A 14142-nucleotide genomic window follows, 5' to 3' on the forward strand; every position below is an offset into this window, starting at 1 on the left:
TGAATCCTCATTCACGGCTGTCATGTAAATGGCTTCCTCCTCAGTATACAAGTGCACTTCCATGGCAGGAAAAAAACTACATTTTGCCGCCTCTGTAGTCCCCTATTTATACAAAATTGAGTCATTCAGGATTCAGCCATGTTTTCGCTCGGCATTAGCAACAGTTAGAGGTTTTTAGCTTTCTCCTGAAATGTTTTCTTTTATTTCATCTTCCTCAGGGTAGTAAAACTCGCTTTCGCTGTGAACACTGTTATTGCTATCCATGATGTAAAATTAATGCTATTCTCCTGAGAAATGCGAAAATAAATGTTGACAAAAATTGCTACCATGTTTGTTGTTGTTGTGAACGAGCGAGTTGCCAGAGGTCCATAACTGGGGTCCGTACCATAGGATACAGACCTGCTTGCCAGCCAATCAGAGCGCAGGATTAGATGGAAACTGGACTGCGAAAAAAATAAATGTTTTTATTCCATGGAAAAAGTGGCCCATATGTATAATAATTCTTAGTAGTGCATTTAGTAAGTATATTGTGTAAAACCTGCTTCTAATTTAGAACTAAGTTCCAAGTTGATTTACAAGACAGCAGGAGCAGCAGGTGTAAGATCAGGCTATAAAATATGCTAAATGCTGGCACACCTTTTCCTAAAACACTTTTTATTATCACTGCATATGAAGTACATGTTAATGTATAACTGCCAGTCTGTCATACTCAATTTTGAATCCCGTCGCATCCTGTACTTCATTAGCACAGATATTAACAAGCACAATGTCAGTGAACTCTTCCAAACAACAGTCCAATCAATTTGAGTAAGGTAATTTAATATAAATGCTCACCTGACAGGTGTTGTGTAAGTGTGTAATATGATTGGGGATTATCTGGGACACGATTGGGTAGTTCGTTTATCTGAGCCAAGCCAAAAGACATGGAAATAGAGTTGTTTGGTGTTTGTTAGCAAGTTTATATCATTGTTCGTTATCAGTGATAAATCTGTAATACATCGCCAAAACCAAAGAGCTCTCAACACAAGTCGAGTAGTAAAAATATTTAAATATATAAATAATATTTTAAGTATACTTAGGGTCATAATATACTCTGACATTTAGTATGTATTATTAGAACTATAATTGGTGTGTGGTTTAGTTTAGTTGACAGTACAAAGCAATATTACATCTTGGCAGCTTTGTCAAGAATATTTGTTAATAAGTCACTGACTTATTTTCATTGTGGTCCTTGATTATGCAACAGCAAAGCAACGCTGCAGTCAGGCAACATGTAAAATATTATTTTATGGTCATATGAGATCGAACTCGAATTTTTTTTTTTTTTAGTTGTGTGCTCATTGACATGTTTGATGAAAAAGTGGACTGCATACAAAGTGGGGATCACTGATATTACTGGGATGTAATGCAATTCGTGGTGTGGAGGCTCTTATGAAGTTTTCTGCTAATTACCTGGATAATTTTAGATGAAAACCTGGTTGTCTCTACCTGTAAGTTAAAGGAAAAGTCTAGATTTAAGATTGAAGCCATGGCCTAATGGTTAGAGAAGCAGCTTTGAGACCAAAAGGTTGTCTGTTCGATTCCCTGGACCAGCATGAATGGCTGAAGTGCCCTTGAGCAAGGCACCTAACTCCCAACTGCTCCTCAGGCTGCTCTGAGTGTGTTGTATGTCGCTCTGGATAAGAGCGTCTGCTAAATGCCATTAATGTAATGTGAATTTGTGTTTCTAGCACGAATTTGTTGGTTGATGCTGTATTGTATTCTATTTCTTGAAATTTCCCATGAGAAGTTATTGGCTGTGTGCCGCTCTGACATCACACGGGGACACTGACCGTGCAGATACAATGGTGTTTGAGAGGAGAAAAATCTCAACCTCTGTAATAATTATCGGCTTTCTGTTACTTCTTTAAAACAAAAGAACAAGCCGTGTTTCTCTGACTTATTTTTTTTAGCATTTTTAGTTGCTAAAAATACCCAAATGCAGTGCAGCTATATAGCACAGCTCTGCCAATTTAGGGGGCATGGTTAAGAACCAGTTTGTCATCATTTGGGTGGCACAGTAGTGTAGTGGTTAGCACTGTCGCCTCACAGCAAGAAGGTTCTGGGTTTGAGCCCAGTGGCTGACGAGGGCCTTTCTGTGTGGAGTTTGCATGTTCTCCCCGTGTCTGTGTGGGTTTCCTCCAGGTGCTCCGGTTTCCCCAACAGTCCAAAGACATGCGGTTAAGTGAAGATGGGGCAGCTGTGGCCTGAGGTTGGGCTGAAGTGCCCTTGAGCAAGGCACCTAGCCCCAAACTGCTCCCTGGGTCCTGTAGCATAGCTGCCCACTGCTCTGGTATGTGTGTGTGCTCATTGCTCACTTGTGTGTGTTCACTGCTTCAGATGGGTTAAATGCAAAGGAAATGTTTCACTGTGCTTAAATGTACATGTGATGAATAAAGGCTTGTCTTTGTCAGCAATTTACAAGATGACAAGCATCAATGTTGAAGCTTTGGATGATGATCTGTTTGAGTATACACATGAGGTGAGAGACCTTGCTTCATTCCCACTAGCACCACTTTCAGTGGGTAGATCACACTCACTATCCAGTTTAATGTCACATTTTACACTTCCTAACGGGTCTGACATTGCATGGCGACGTAACGCCCTCTTCCATACTTGTCACTCCTTAGCATCAACAGCTCTGAGACCTGACATTTTGAGATCCTTTGTCACACGCTCACCCCAGGTCTTATGGGGTCTACCCCTCTTCTTATTTCCTCTAACTTGGAAATCCAAAATCTATTCCATCCACCCATTGCTTCTTTGTACGTGGCCGTACCACATTAAGCACCTCAGCCGGAGAGCTTTTTCCAGGTCTTGAAGCTTAAGTGTCTCCCGTAAGGCAGAGGTACTCACTCTGTCCTCAGGCTTAATGTGGCATAGCCACCTCAGCATACAACGTTCATTGCGCTCCAGCCTTTTCAGGTCACTGGACTTCAGGGGCCAGCACTCACTGGCATAGATCATGGCACTCCTCACGCAGGTATTATATATCTTGTCACGAGTGGCAAGTGAGATGCTCTTGCTTGCCAGGATTGGCAGTAACTCCCTGAACTTCCCCCAAGCACATCTTGTCCTTGTGATTGTTGCAGCTTCGCAGCCCCCACCAGGTGTCAAGCTTTCGCCCAGATAACAGAAAGAGTCAGCCACTTCCAGCTTGTGGCTGTCGACAACAACATGATCACACACACTGACATCAATAGGTCTTGCTGTACCCAAGCATTTGCTACACCTGTAGGCGGGGTTGGCAGCCAGTCTACCACGGATATTGCTGCATCTCTTGTGAATCTAGTGGGAACATCCATTACAAAAGATGGAATTACTACCAACTCCACTATGACAAACACCACAAGGGTACTTGCCCGAGTCTTTCAAGGTGTTGAGATTGGGACCACAGAACATCACCTTGGTTTTACTCATGTTCACTTTCAAGCCCTTTGACTCCAATCCTGACTTCCAGGCCCCCAATTTCTCTAAGACACCCTCTAGAGACTCCGATATTATGACCAGGTCATCTGCATATAGCAGCTCCCAAGGACATCCTGTGCGAAAGTTCCTCGACAGAGCTTCCAGAACGATGATGAATAACAGAGGGCTGAGCACAGACTCCTGATGAACACCGACTTGGACTTCAAAATCAACACTGAAAGAGTTGTTAACACGTACTCTGCTTTTAGCCATTGCATACATTGCTTGAACTGTTCCGACCAACCATTCTGGTAAGCCCAGCCGTCTCCTTGCCCACCACAACGCCTCATGTGGAACACGGTCGAAGGCCTTTTCGAGGTCAACAAAAACTAAATACAGATTCCTTTCTTTTGCCAGGTATTTCTCTTGTAACTGACGTACAATGAATATTGGGTCGCTTGTTCCTCTCCCAGGCATAAAGCCGAACTGCATTTCACTCACTTCCACGATGTTGCATGCTACTTTCTCTACAACCCTCTATAACTTTCAGACAATGCTCTGTGAGCTTTAGGCCTCTGTAATTGCCTCTCTCTGCAACATCACCTTTCCCCTTGTAGAGGTTGACTATGTAACTCTCGTTCCAATCATCAGGTATTTTCTTCTCAGCTATGATGGAATTTGCGAGGGTGCACAGGAGTGGACCGCTTACCTCAGCAGAGGCCTTTAGCATTTCAGCGACAACACAAGAAGGTCCAGGGGCTTTCCCAAACTTCATCTTGGCCATTGCTTCTGCCACCATCTCAGATGTTACAAGAATTGGCGGGCCAGAGATGGGTTCAGCATTTGGCAAGTCCTCGATAGACCAGGGGAATTCTATATTAAGCAGATGCTCGTAGTGTTCTTTCCATGCCCGCTTCTTGGCATCATCACTAAAAGTGAGATTTCCATTGTCATCCTTCACACAACTGTCACTAACTATGTCTTGGTTTTCCTTCCTCATCTGCTTGGCAATGCGAAAGATATCCTCTTTACCCTTCTCAACATCCTTAAACCTATCGTCTTCTGCCCTCTTTTTGGCCAAATATACGGCATGCTTCGCAACACGTTTAGCCTTGAGGTACTCTATTTTACTGTCACCTTCCTTATACCAAGCTTTCCACAGCCACCTCTTCTCCTCGATCGCAGAGCTTACAGATTGGTCCCACCACCAGGTTTGCCTTCTCCAACACCCTTTCTTTGTCTTGCCATACACGCTTTCAGCTGCTTTCAGCAAGTTGCTCTTAAATAGTAGCCAGGTTTCATCCACAGAACCCACATGCCTGCCACACAGCTCTCCTTCCACCTCTTTCAGATATTTAACCTTGACCTCGGGACTTCTCAACTTCCAGATACGAAGCTTTGAATTAAAGGCTGATTTATGCAGTTTATGAAACTTCATTACGAGATCACACGCTAACAGCTTGTGCTGAGAAGTGCACTCTTCGCCGGGAAAGATTTTCACATTCGAAACCAGCTTGAAGTTGTGACGTCTAATGAGGACATAATCTACCTGGGTGGAGGAGTCCCCAGAGTGATAGGTAACCAAGTGGTTCACTCTTTTTAAACAGAGAGTTACAGATGACTAAGTCATTGGTTACTGAGAATTCAAGTATCCTTTCTCCTTCAGGGTTACGCTCACCAATTCCAACTCCACCATGGATACCTTCATAACCAGCAGATGTGCTACCAATATGTCCATTAAAATCTCCACAAATCAGCAAGATCTCAGACATGGGAACTTTGGCGACTGTGTATTGAAGTTTGTCATAGAAAGTATCCTTACAGGCCTCATCCAGTCCAACTTGCGGGGCATATATGGTAAGAACCATTAAGATGTATAAACCAACAATGATCTTGAGTAGGCAAAGTCTATCAGAGACCCGCTGAAAAATAACTTGTATTTGGTGTCTTTACCAGTGATCATACGTGCTGAACTACCTCTCCACCTGGTCTCTTGTAGGCAGCAAAGGTCAATTTTTCTTCTAGAGATGGTTTCTACAACCTCACTACATCTTCCTCTCATTGTGCCAACATTCAAGGATGCGACCCAAAACATTTGATGTGGTAACGGGCTGACGATCTGGCAGTGCCCACATCTAACACCAACCCTACCGTTAATGACACTCCTATCGCTAGGAGTCCCGTCTTTATTATCACTAATACGAACTACCATGACTTTATAATGAAGCAGAGTTTTACAGTTGGATGCCCTTCCTAACACCAACCTAGAACTCTCAGCGCCTAGGGACTGGGTTCTAAATCTTGCCAAACACCAGGATCATGCAACAATGAGTTGACATAAAATGCCGGCAAACTGGTTTTAAGGTGCCAGTGACCTGCCTTTCGCCCCTTCTCCTGTTGGTTCGAAACAGTTCAGCCACGTGAAGGCCAGGAGCTGGACTTGGTTGTCAGAGGGTATATTTTGCGCTGTGCCATTGGAGCATTTTATAAGCTGAGAGGGGAAAAACCTCACAACCACCCCGGCGTTAACAACCTTTAGAACCAAAATGGCTTAATGAGGAATGTCAGGAACCGTTACACCAAAGTAAAAATATGTCAACCATGATGATGAAAGAAATGTAAACCAAAATCCAAATCAACTTTGAAAAAGGAAAGGGATAATACATGCTTTTTCTGGACTAGGTCCAGCTGGACCACTATGGGGTTTTTTTTGTTTTGTTTTAATTTTAAACTGCTGCTCATGCAGTCAGCAGTGGAATGAATAACTACTTACTAACTGAGCGTGAGGTCTTTACAGGAAAATATCAGACCAAGGTCTGTACAAAAAGACCGAGGTCTGATATTTTCCCATAAAGACTGAGCAAGTGAGGTTAATAAGGAGTTTATTATATGACTTTATTTTTAAGATTAAAATAGACGGTCAGTACAATGAAGCGTGACACTGCTTTCAGTCACGTCATATTTGTAACGTAGTTGAGTCATGCATGTAGAATAAACGGCTAGAGGTTTCAAAACTGAATTTCTGTTTGCGGTGAGCGGTTCCTGAATGCTCTTCCTTGCTCATTTCTTGAATAACTCAGTGACTCTTTGTCATTTGTGTTTCGGCCATTTTTGATTCTGTTTTGATTTCCAATTAATATTTTTTTTGCCAGGCGGCACGGTGGTGTAGTGGTTAGCGCTGTCGCCTCACAGCAAGAAGGTCCGGGTTCGAGCCCCGTGGCCGGCGAGGGCCTTTCTGTGCGGAGTTTGCATGTTCTCCCCGTGTCTGCGTGGGTTTCCTCCGGGTGCTCCGGTTTCCCTCACAGTCCAAAGACATGCAGGTTAGGCTAACTGGTGACTCTAAATTGACCGTAGGTGTGAATGTGAGTGTGAATGGTTGCCTGTGTCTATGTGTCAGCCCTGTGATGACCTGGCGACTTGTCCAGGGTGTACCCCGCCTTTCGCCCGTAGTCAGCCGGGATAGGCTCCAGCTTGCCTGCGACCCTGTAGAACAGGATAAAGCGGCTAGAGATAATGAGATGAGATGAGATTTTTTTGCCATTTTTGTTTTTTGCAACATTGAAAGCTGGCGCCTTGGAAAGAAAGTCCATAATCGCCCACAGGCATTACGGGAAAATTCTGGCTGCCAAGGAACCAATCGGAGAGCACAACTTTACCGAAAGTAGCTTGTGCTGTATAATAATAAAGACTTACCCTGTGTCCAAAATCACTCCCTACTCACTATGTAGTGGACTATATAGTGAGTTCACCATTTTGTAGTGCTGTCTGAATGTATAGTGAGAATTATTACACCCTATATAGTGGACTCATAGTATCCCACAATGCACTGTGAAAAGTAGTGTACAACCTATGGTCACTAACCAAGCAATATATACCATCTTGCATTGCAGTCACGCTGAAAGAAAAAAAAGTGTGTTGGGGTGACTGGACAGTGGAAGGAACACATTATAAACAGACATTCAAGGGTGTGATGAATAAAGTTGTGCTTTCTTTCTTTTATTAAAAATAGTAAGAGAATAGAAAATGAGCTAAAATAGAATAAGACAGATAAAATACAAAAATAAAAGTTGCAATGCAGGGTGAGGAATTAATCAAAAGCCTAAAATTTGATTTAATAAAAGGCAGCGGCAAAGAAGAAAGTATTCAGCCTTGACTTAAAAGAACTGAAAGATGCAGCAGACACAAAGTTCTTTGTATTTATTAACGTGGGAAATATGCTCAGTATAATATGGATTTATCACAAAATACATGCCTGTGTTTATTATTTTGAAAACTCACCAGCTGACTGATCTGGCACGTTTTAATTGTGCGACAGTAATGACGTAAATAACGGCACGGCGGAGGAGTGTCCGAAAGTGGTTTGTTTTGGGGTTTTTTCTTCTTCTTCATTTTACCAATGAGCTCACTATATAGTCCTCTGTATAGAATTCCCGAGCTGGTGAGTAGGGAGTAGTGAATGAGTGAGTGATTTCGGACACAGCCTTAAACTTACACTTTCCTGATGGACACTCAGGAACCTTAACACACAAAAGGTTTGCAGGAAAAGTGTTCAGGTTTGAAACTTATTGAAAACCTGTGGTCTGAACTGAAGAGGGAAGTCCACATGCATGAAAATAAAGAATATAAAAGGGCTTCTTAGACATTACACAAAGAGGCACAGTGCTGTTATTTGCCAAATATTAATTATGTGGGTATATTGAAACGAGTGCGTAATAATAATTTTAAAAAATGCACTTAACCCCGCTTCATTTGTTGCATGTGTAATTTTCAGTAAGTGTGGTGTTAATTTTGCTGTGCATTGACTGCATATTCAAAACGAGCAAGCCAAACAGTATTATTCACGTGAGTACTGTGTGTTGTAATGAGAATGCTATGAAGGGTATTGAGATGTAATTGTAACAGTAACAGCACCCTACAAAATAAGAAGAATCACTTATCACTGAAGATAAGTACTCGCTTCTTTATTCTTATTGAGCCCAAATCCACAATAACAGCAGAACGAGAAAGACGGCGGTTTAGAGAACCATTTAGTGACAGATAAAATAATCTAACAGTGATTTCTTATGAAGCCTGACAGAATATTGTTAGAGAAACTCTCCTAAGATGAAAAACCTTGAAATGGGTTTTGGCTGGAGCTTTATTTTAATAAGCGTGGAGGAAATGCATACTTTTTTCCCTTCGTGCGTGGAATCTCCTGTGGGAGTAATTAAACTGGACAGGGTTTTGCTTCTCACTGAATGTCTAATCGATACAGATACACAGGCACTACGCAGTACTGTCTCTCTCACACACACTGTTCCTGCAATTACGCAACATTACACATTTTCCGTCTGTCAGTAATTTCACAATGTATTCACATTTATAGCCCAGACTGTTCACTTATAGCTTCTGTTACACTGATTGTAGCTACCACCAACATGTTTCTAAGCATGTGTAATGAGTAACAGATGATCTCGAAGCACTGTTGCCTTCCGTAGCATTTCAATAGAGGCTACCTGAGCTACAGTGATTGGCGCCTTCGTCTTTTGCATTGCAATAATAAGAATGAGGGATTTCCCTCAGTAACTATGGTTACTGCATTCTACATTGGTGGCAAGTAGCTTGGCGTGTGTGGAGCTGTGTGGGTGTGGGTGGGCACGAGAATCCTCCCTCATTACAGGCTGGTAACTTGGACACAAAAATGAAGCAATGAGACCGAGCATACATGGAAATGCAGGTGTGTTATGATGGCTAATGAAAATAATTGATTGTTGATGTATCCCCTATTGTTTCTGCAGTAAAGTAAATTGTACAGTAGCGCATACTAATTAGAAACAATAGTGCACTCAAGAGCATAAATAACACCCAGATGCAATTAGAGATTTTTTTAATTTATTTTTTGGTAATTGTGGTTGTCATTGCTTCTGTTACTCCTGCTCTTCTTCACCTAATAAAACATACAGAGGCCCCCACACAATCGGATAAATATAACATGTCTGTGCATTTGGGAAGCCTGAAGACTAGAATAGTGTCAGTAGTAAAAAGCAATAATCCTGAGTAAAAAAGGGAGTAGCTTTAAGATGAGTGAATGACTTTTATATACGTGTGTGTGTGTATGAATATTCTTAGTCAGTAAAAAGACTCCCACGTTTGCGTGATTAGCTAGAAGACTTTATCACACTTACGTACACTTAAGCACAGTTCAATTCGTCCTCTGCATTTAATCCATTTGAAGCAGCGAACATACATGTGCGCACACAAGTGAGCAACGAGCGTGCGCACACATACCCAAAGCAGTGGGGAACTATGCTACAGTGCCTGGGGAGTAGTTGGGGGTTAGGCGCCTTGCTCAAGGGCACTTCAGGCCATGGCTGCCCCATGTTAACGTAACTGCATGTCTTTGGACTGCGGGGGAAACCGGAGCACCTGGAGGAAACCCATGCAGACACAGGGAGAACATGCAAACTCCGCACAGAAAGGCCCCTGTCAGCCACTGGGCTTGAACCCAGAACCTTCTTGCTGTGAGGCGACAGTGCTAACCACTACACCTGTTACTACACCCAGTGCCGCCCAATACTCTGACTGATGGGAAGTAATTGAGCACACTGGCAAAAATCACAAAAATTCCTGTAATATTCAATACTCTTTCAGTATAGATTTAATATGAAGTAATTATATGAACTTTTAATGTTTAACAAGACGATACGTTAATGCAGTGGATAATGGAGATCGTGGGCTCAGGTTACTGTCTGTGCAGACTTGCTTCATGTTGTACCCATGGTTTTCACTCGATTCTGCAGTTTTCCTTCTTCTCATTCAGGGTGTATTCTTGCTCCTTGCCTGTTGTTCCAAGGATAGGCTCCAGATTCACTGTGCTCCTGAGCAGGAAAAAGCAAACTGAATTATGATAATAGTAATAAATGGATTAAAACCAACATACATTTAGAATAAGACACTTCATTATCTTTTTGATTTAATTTTTTAAATAATCTGTAACCATACGGCAGAGGGACAGGTTGATGAAACCGTTAAATTCATGATTGAGAAAATATCTGTATCAAAGTTGAAGTGAAGTTGTTTTGAGCACTGAACACACAGGTGTTTTGCAAAGTGACTCATTGTGGAGGAATCATAGCGTTTGCATAAAGGTATTTGATTAGGTATTGCATCTCAGAGAAAGCAGAAGTAAAGCCAGAAACACTGGAAGGCTTGAAGAGAGTTTATTTCATGTTACAAATGGTTCGACTTACTCAGCTAATTATATACACCTGAGGTTTTGGGATATTTTGCATTCGATTATGGTTTTATATATTTGTTATTTTAGTAGTCCGAGGCAAATGAAGATTCTATTTGACTAACCACTTAGTTGCATTTGACTAACGACATTTGTTCATACATCCAACAGAAGTCTTCCTTTATATTTTAACTTTTGTATATCTTGCTCTTTTCTATTTCAGGTGAGAGGCTGTGAGTCCCCTTTGAGGCAGCTTTCTCTGGTCATGTTGTTTGCCAGTGGTGAGAGCAGAACGTGAGGAAAGACAGTCAGAGAGAGAGCACGAGGGCTGCTTTTGTCATCATGTCACACCACCATTCACGAGGTCACCAGGGACGTGCTGCTAGTATGGAGGAAAGGAGTGCCACACCTGTCCATAAAAGCTCCACCCCTACACACAAGAGCGCCTCCTCTTCGTCCTCCTCACAGAGAGACAGCAGACAGGTGAGACAGAGCTGGAACAAGGAAATGGAGAACCCGGGATCTGACAAACAGCTTATTTTGATGAGTGAAGCTGTATTTAGTAATTTTGTCTCAAAATAACTAAAACTTTCAGCGGAGTCATATATATATATATATATATATATATAATATCTTAACAGCTGTTTTTGCGGTTAAACCAAAATTTCAGAAATTCTAAATATAATCAGTTAGCCGTGGTGTGGTATGTGGTATGGTGTCTGGAATTTGCTCCTTTAGTTTTGCACTGAAGCTGTAAAACTAATGTACAACCCCAGATCAGAAAAAGTTGGGATGTTATGTTGAAATTACAACTGAAAACAATGATTTGTAAGTAATCTTTGACCTGTATTGCACTCAAGATAGTACAACAGCACATTATTTGATGTTTTACCTCAAGAATTGTATTGTTTTTTCAAAATAAACACATTTCAATTTTGATTCTTGCAGCACATTTCAAAAAAGTTGGGACAGTAAAGCATTTACCACTTTGCAGTGTTGCCATTCGTACTCACAACACTTAAAAAATGCTCAGGGACTGAAGACACCAAGTGATGAAACGTTTCAGGTGTTATTTCGTCCCATTCCTCCTGCAAACAGGTCTTAAGGTGTGCAACATGACAGGATCATCGTTATCATATCTTTTGTTTTAAACACATTCTCTACTGAGGACAGAGGAGACAGGCACCCTCTTCTTCCACAGCCATGCCTTTGTAATGTGTGCAGAATGTGATTTTGTATTGTCTTGTTGAAATATCCCTGGAAAAAATGTCATCTTGAAGGCAGCAAAAAAAGACCTGGAATACTGATTCATCTGACCACAACATGCGTTTCCACTGTGTGATGGTCCATCCCAGATACTGCCGAGCCCAGAGAAGTTGATGATGCTTCTGGACACAGTTAACATAAGGTTTTGTTTTTGCACAGTAAAGTTTTAACTGGTATTTGTGGATGTAACTCTGTATTGTAGTGCTTGACAGTTTGCCAAAGTAATCCCAAACTTGTGTGGTTATATCAGCTGTAGATGAATAACGGTTCTTGACGCAGTGCCATCTGAGAGATCAGAGATCACGAGTGTTCAGCTTAGGCTTGCACCCTTACCCTTTACAGACCAAAATCCCTCCAGATTCCTTGAATCGTTTAATAATGATATGCACCATGGAGGATAAAATATCCAGATCCCTTTGTATCTTTCTTTGAGGAACATTTTGTTTTAAACATTTTCAATAATTTTCTCACACACTTGTTGACAAACTGGAGATCTTCAACCCTTCTTTGCTTCTCTGAGACGAGGCCTTTCCTGGATACTGATTTTGTACCAAATCATGATTATAATCTTCTGTTGACGTCACCTGTTTCAAATCACATCATTATTTAATTGTTTTACCTCATTACTAGCCCTAAATTTCCCCTTTGCCAATTTTTATGCCTCCGCCACCTTAAGGTGCAGGAGGCATTATGTTTTCAGGTTGTCCGTCCGTGCGTGCGTCTGTCCCGAAACCTTGTGAACACGATATCTCAAAGGCAAATGAAAGGAATTTAACCAAACTTTCACCATTTGTGCACTTTGGGACAAACATGAACTGATTAGATTTTGAGGTTAAAAGGTCACAGGTCAAGATTACTGTGAGGTCAAATGTCCATCCCCAAACTTTGTGAACACCATATCTCAAAGACTAATGAAAGGAATTTCACCAAACTTTCACCATTTGTGCACTTTGGGACAAAGAGGAAATGATTAGATTTTGAGATCAAAAGGTCTAAGGTCAAGGTCACTGTGAGGTCAAATGTCTGTCCGAAAACCTTGTGAACACAATATCTCCAAGGCAAATGAAAGGAATTTCACCAAACTTTCACCGTTTGTGCGCTTTGGGAAAAACATGAACTGATTAGATTTTGAGGTTAAAAGGTCACAGGTCAAGGTCACTGTGAGGTCAAATGTCCATCCCCAAATCACAACTTAATAAGGTGTGTAGTCTACCAGGTGGAGGCATCCCCATCGACGCCGTTGGCGTCGAGTTCTATCTAGTTTTTTTTTTTTTTTTTGGAATGTGTTACAGGCCTGAAACACACGAATGGATGTATATTACCAAAAGAAATGAAATTGACCAGAAAAAAACCCAAAACAAAACATGAAATATCTAGGGTGCATTCTGTCTGCAATGAAATACAAGACAACGTAAATTTAGAAATCACTGCTTTCTTTTTTTTTTATTTGCATTTTCCATACTTTTTCTGATTTGAGGATGTAGTTCAAAACTGTGCCGAGTTGGTAAGTCATTTAATACATGTGAGTTCTGCATGATACACTATTAACTATAAAAATGGACAGTAGTACACTTCATTACTGAAAACAGCCAGAATCACTTTGTTTCACTCTTCACAAGTATCAGGCTCACTGGTAATATTTAGTTTAGCAGTACACCCACAGTACAGCTGCTGCCTAAAGTTTGAAGGAGAAACTGTACTACGTTGGAATAATGGATAATATTGTTTGATTTTCATTGAATCTGCAGTTTTATGAAACAAATGGTATCACTGATTTAAAACTCACACTTTTTTGAGGCAAAAAATGCTTTAAATATAAGAAATAATTGATTTAAAATGTATAAAAATATAATTGCGGACTCTCAATTATTAAATTAGGTAATTCTGATCAGTGCAAATGATTGCTATTAAGTGATGAATAGATAATTCTGATGTTTCTATAAGCTTCCCTTATTTTAACCACATTAACCTCACAGCTTTAGTGCAAAACCTAAAGAAGCAGATGTCAGGCAATAAACATATCAAAGGTGATCATCTACATTTGGTGTCAGTTATTTTTGACGTTTTACTATCAGCATGTCAATACTATAAGTTTATGTATTCAGAAGCACTGGACATTACCCTGTCATTTTTGGTTAGCTTTATTATCCCCTGACTAATGAGAGAGAGAAAGCTTTTGGTTGCTCTGTTTAACTGTGAGCGTCTTCCTATATGTG

The 14142-nt window shown here is 41.0% G+C and overlaps 1 protein-coding gene across 6 annotated transcripts in view; it reads left to right on the forward strand.

The window, feature by feature from the left end:
- Positions 1–14142, forward strand: part of osbpl6 (oxysterol binding protein-like 6) — a 115987-nt gene that overhangs the window by 36312 nt on the left and 65533 nt on the right. For all 6 annotated transcript variants that reach the window (XM_060930054.1, XM_060930049.1, XM_060930053.1 and 3 more), the window contains one exon: positions 10884–11143. In XM_060930054.1, the coding sequence (XP_060786037.1) occupies positions 11003–11143 (141 nt within the window). In that variant the 5' untranslated portion in view covers positions 10884–11002. The remainder of the gene's footprint in view (positions 1–10883; positions 11144–14142) is intronic.

This window comes from Neoarius graeffei, chromosome 9 (assembly GCF_027579695.1).
Source record: "Neoarius graeffei isolate fNeoGra1 chromosome 9, fNeoGra1.pri, whole genome shotgun sequence".
Lineage (NCBI taxonomy): Eukaryota > Metazoa > Chordata > Actinopteri > Siluriformes > Ariidae > Neoarius > Neoarius graeffei.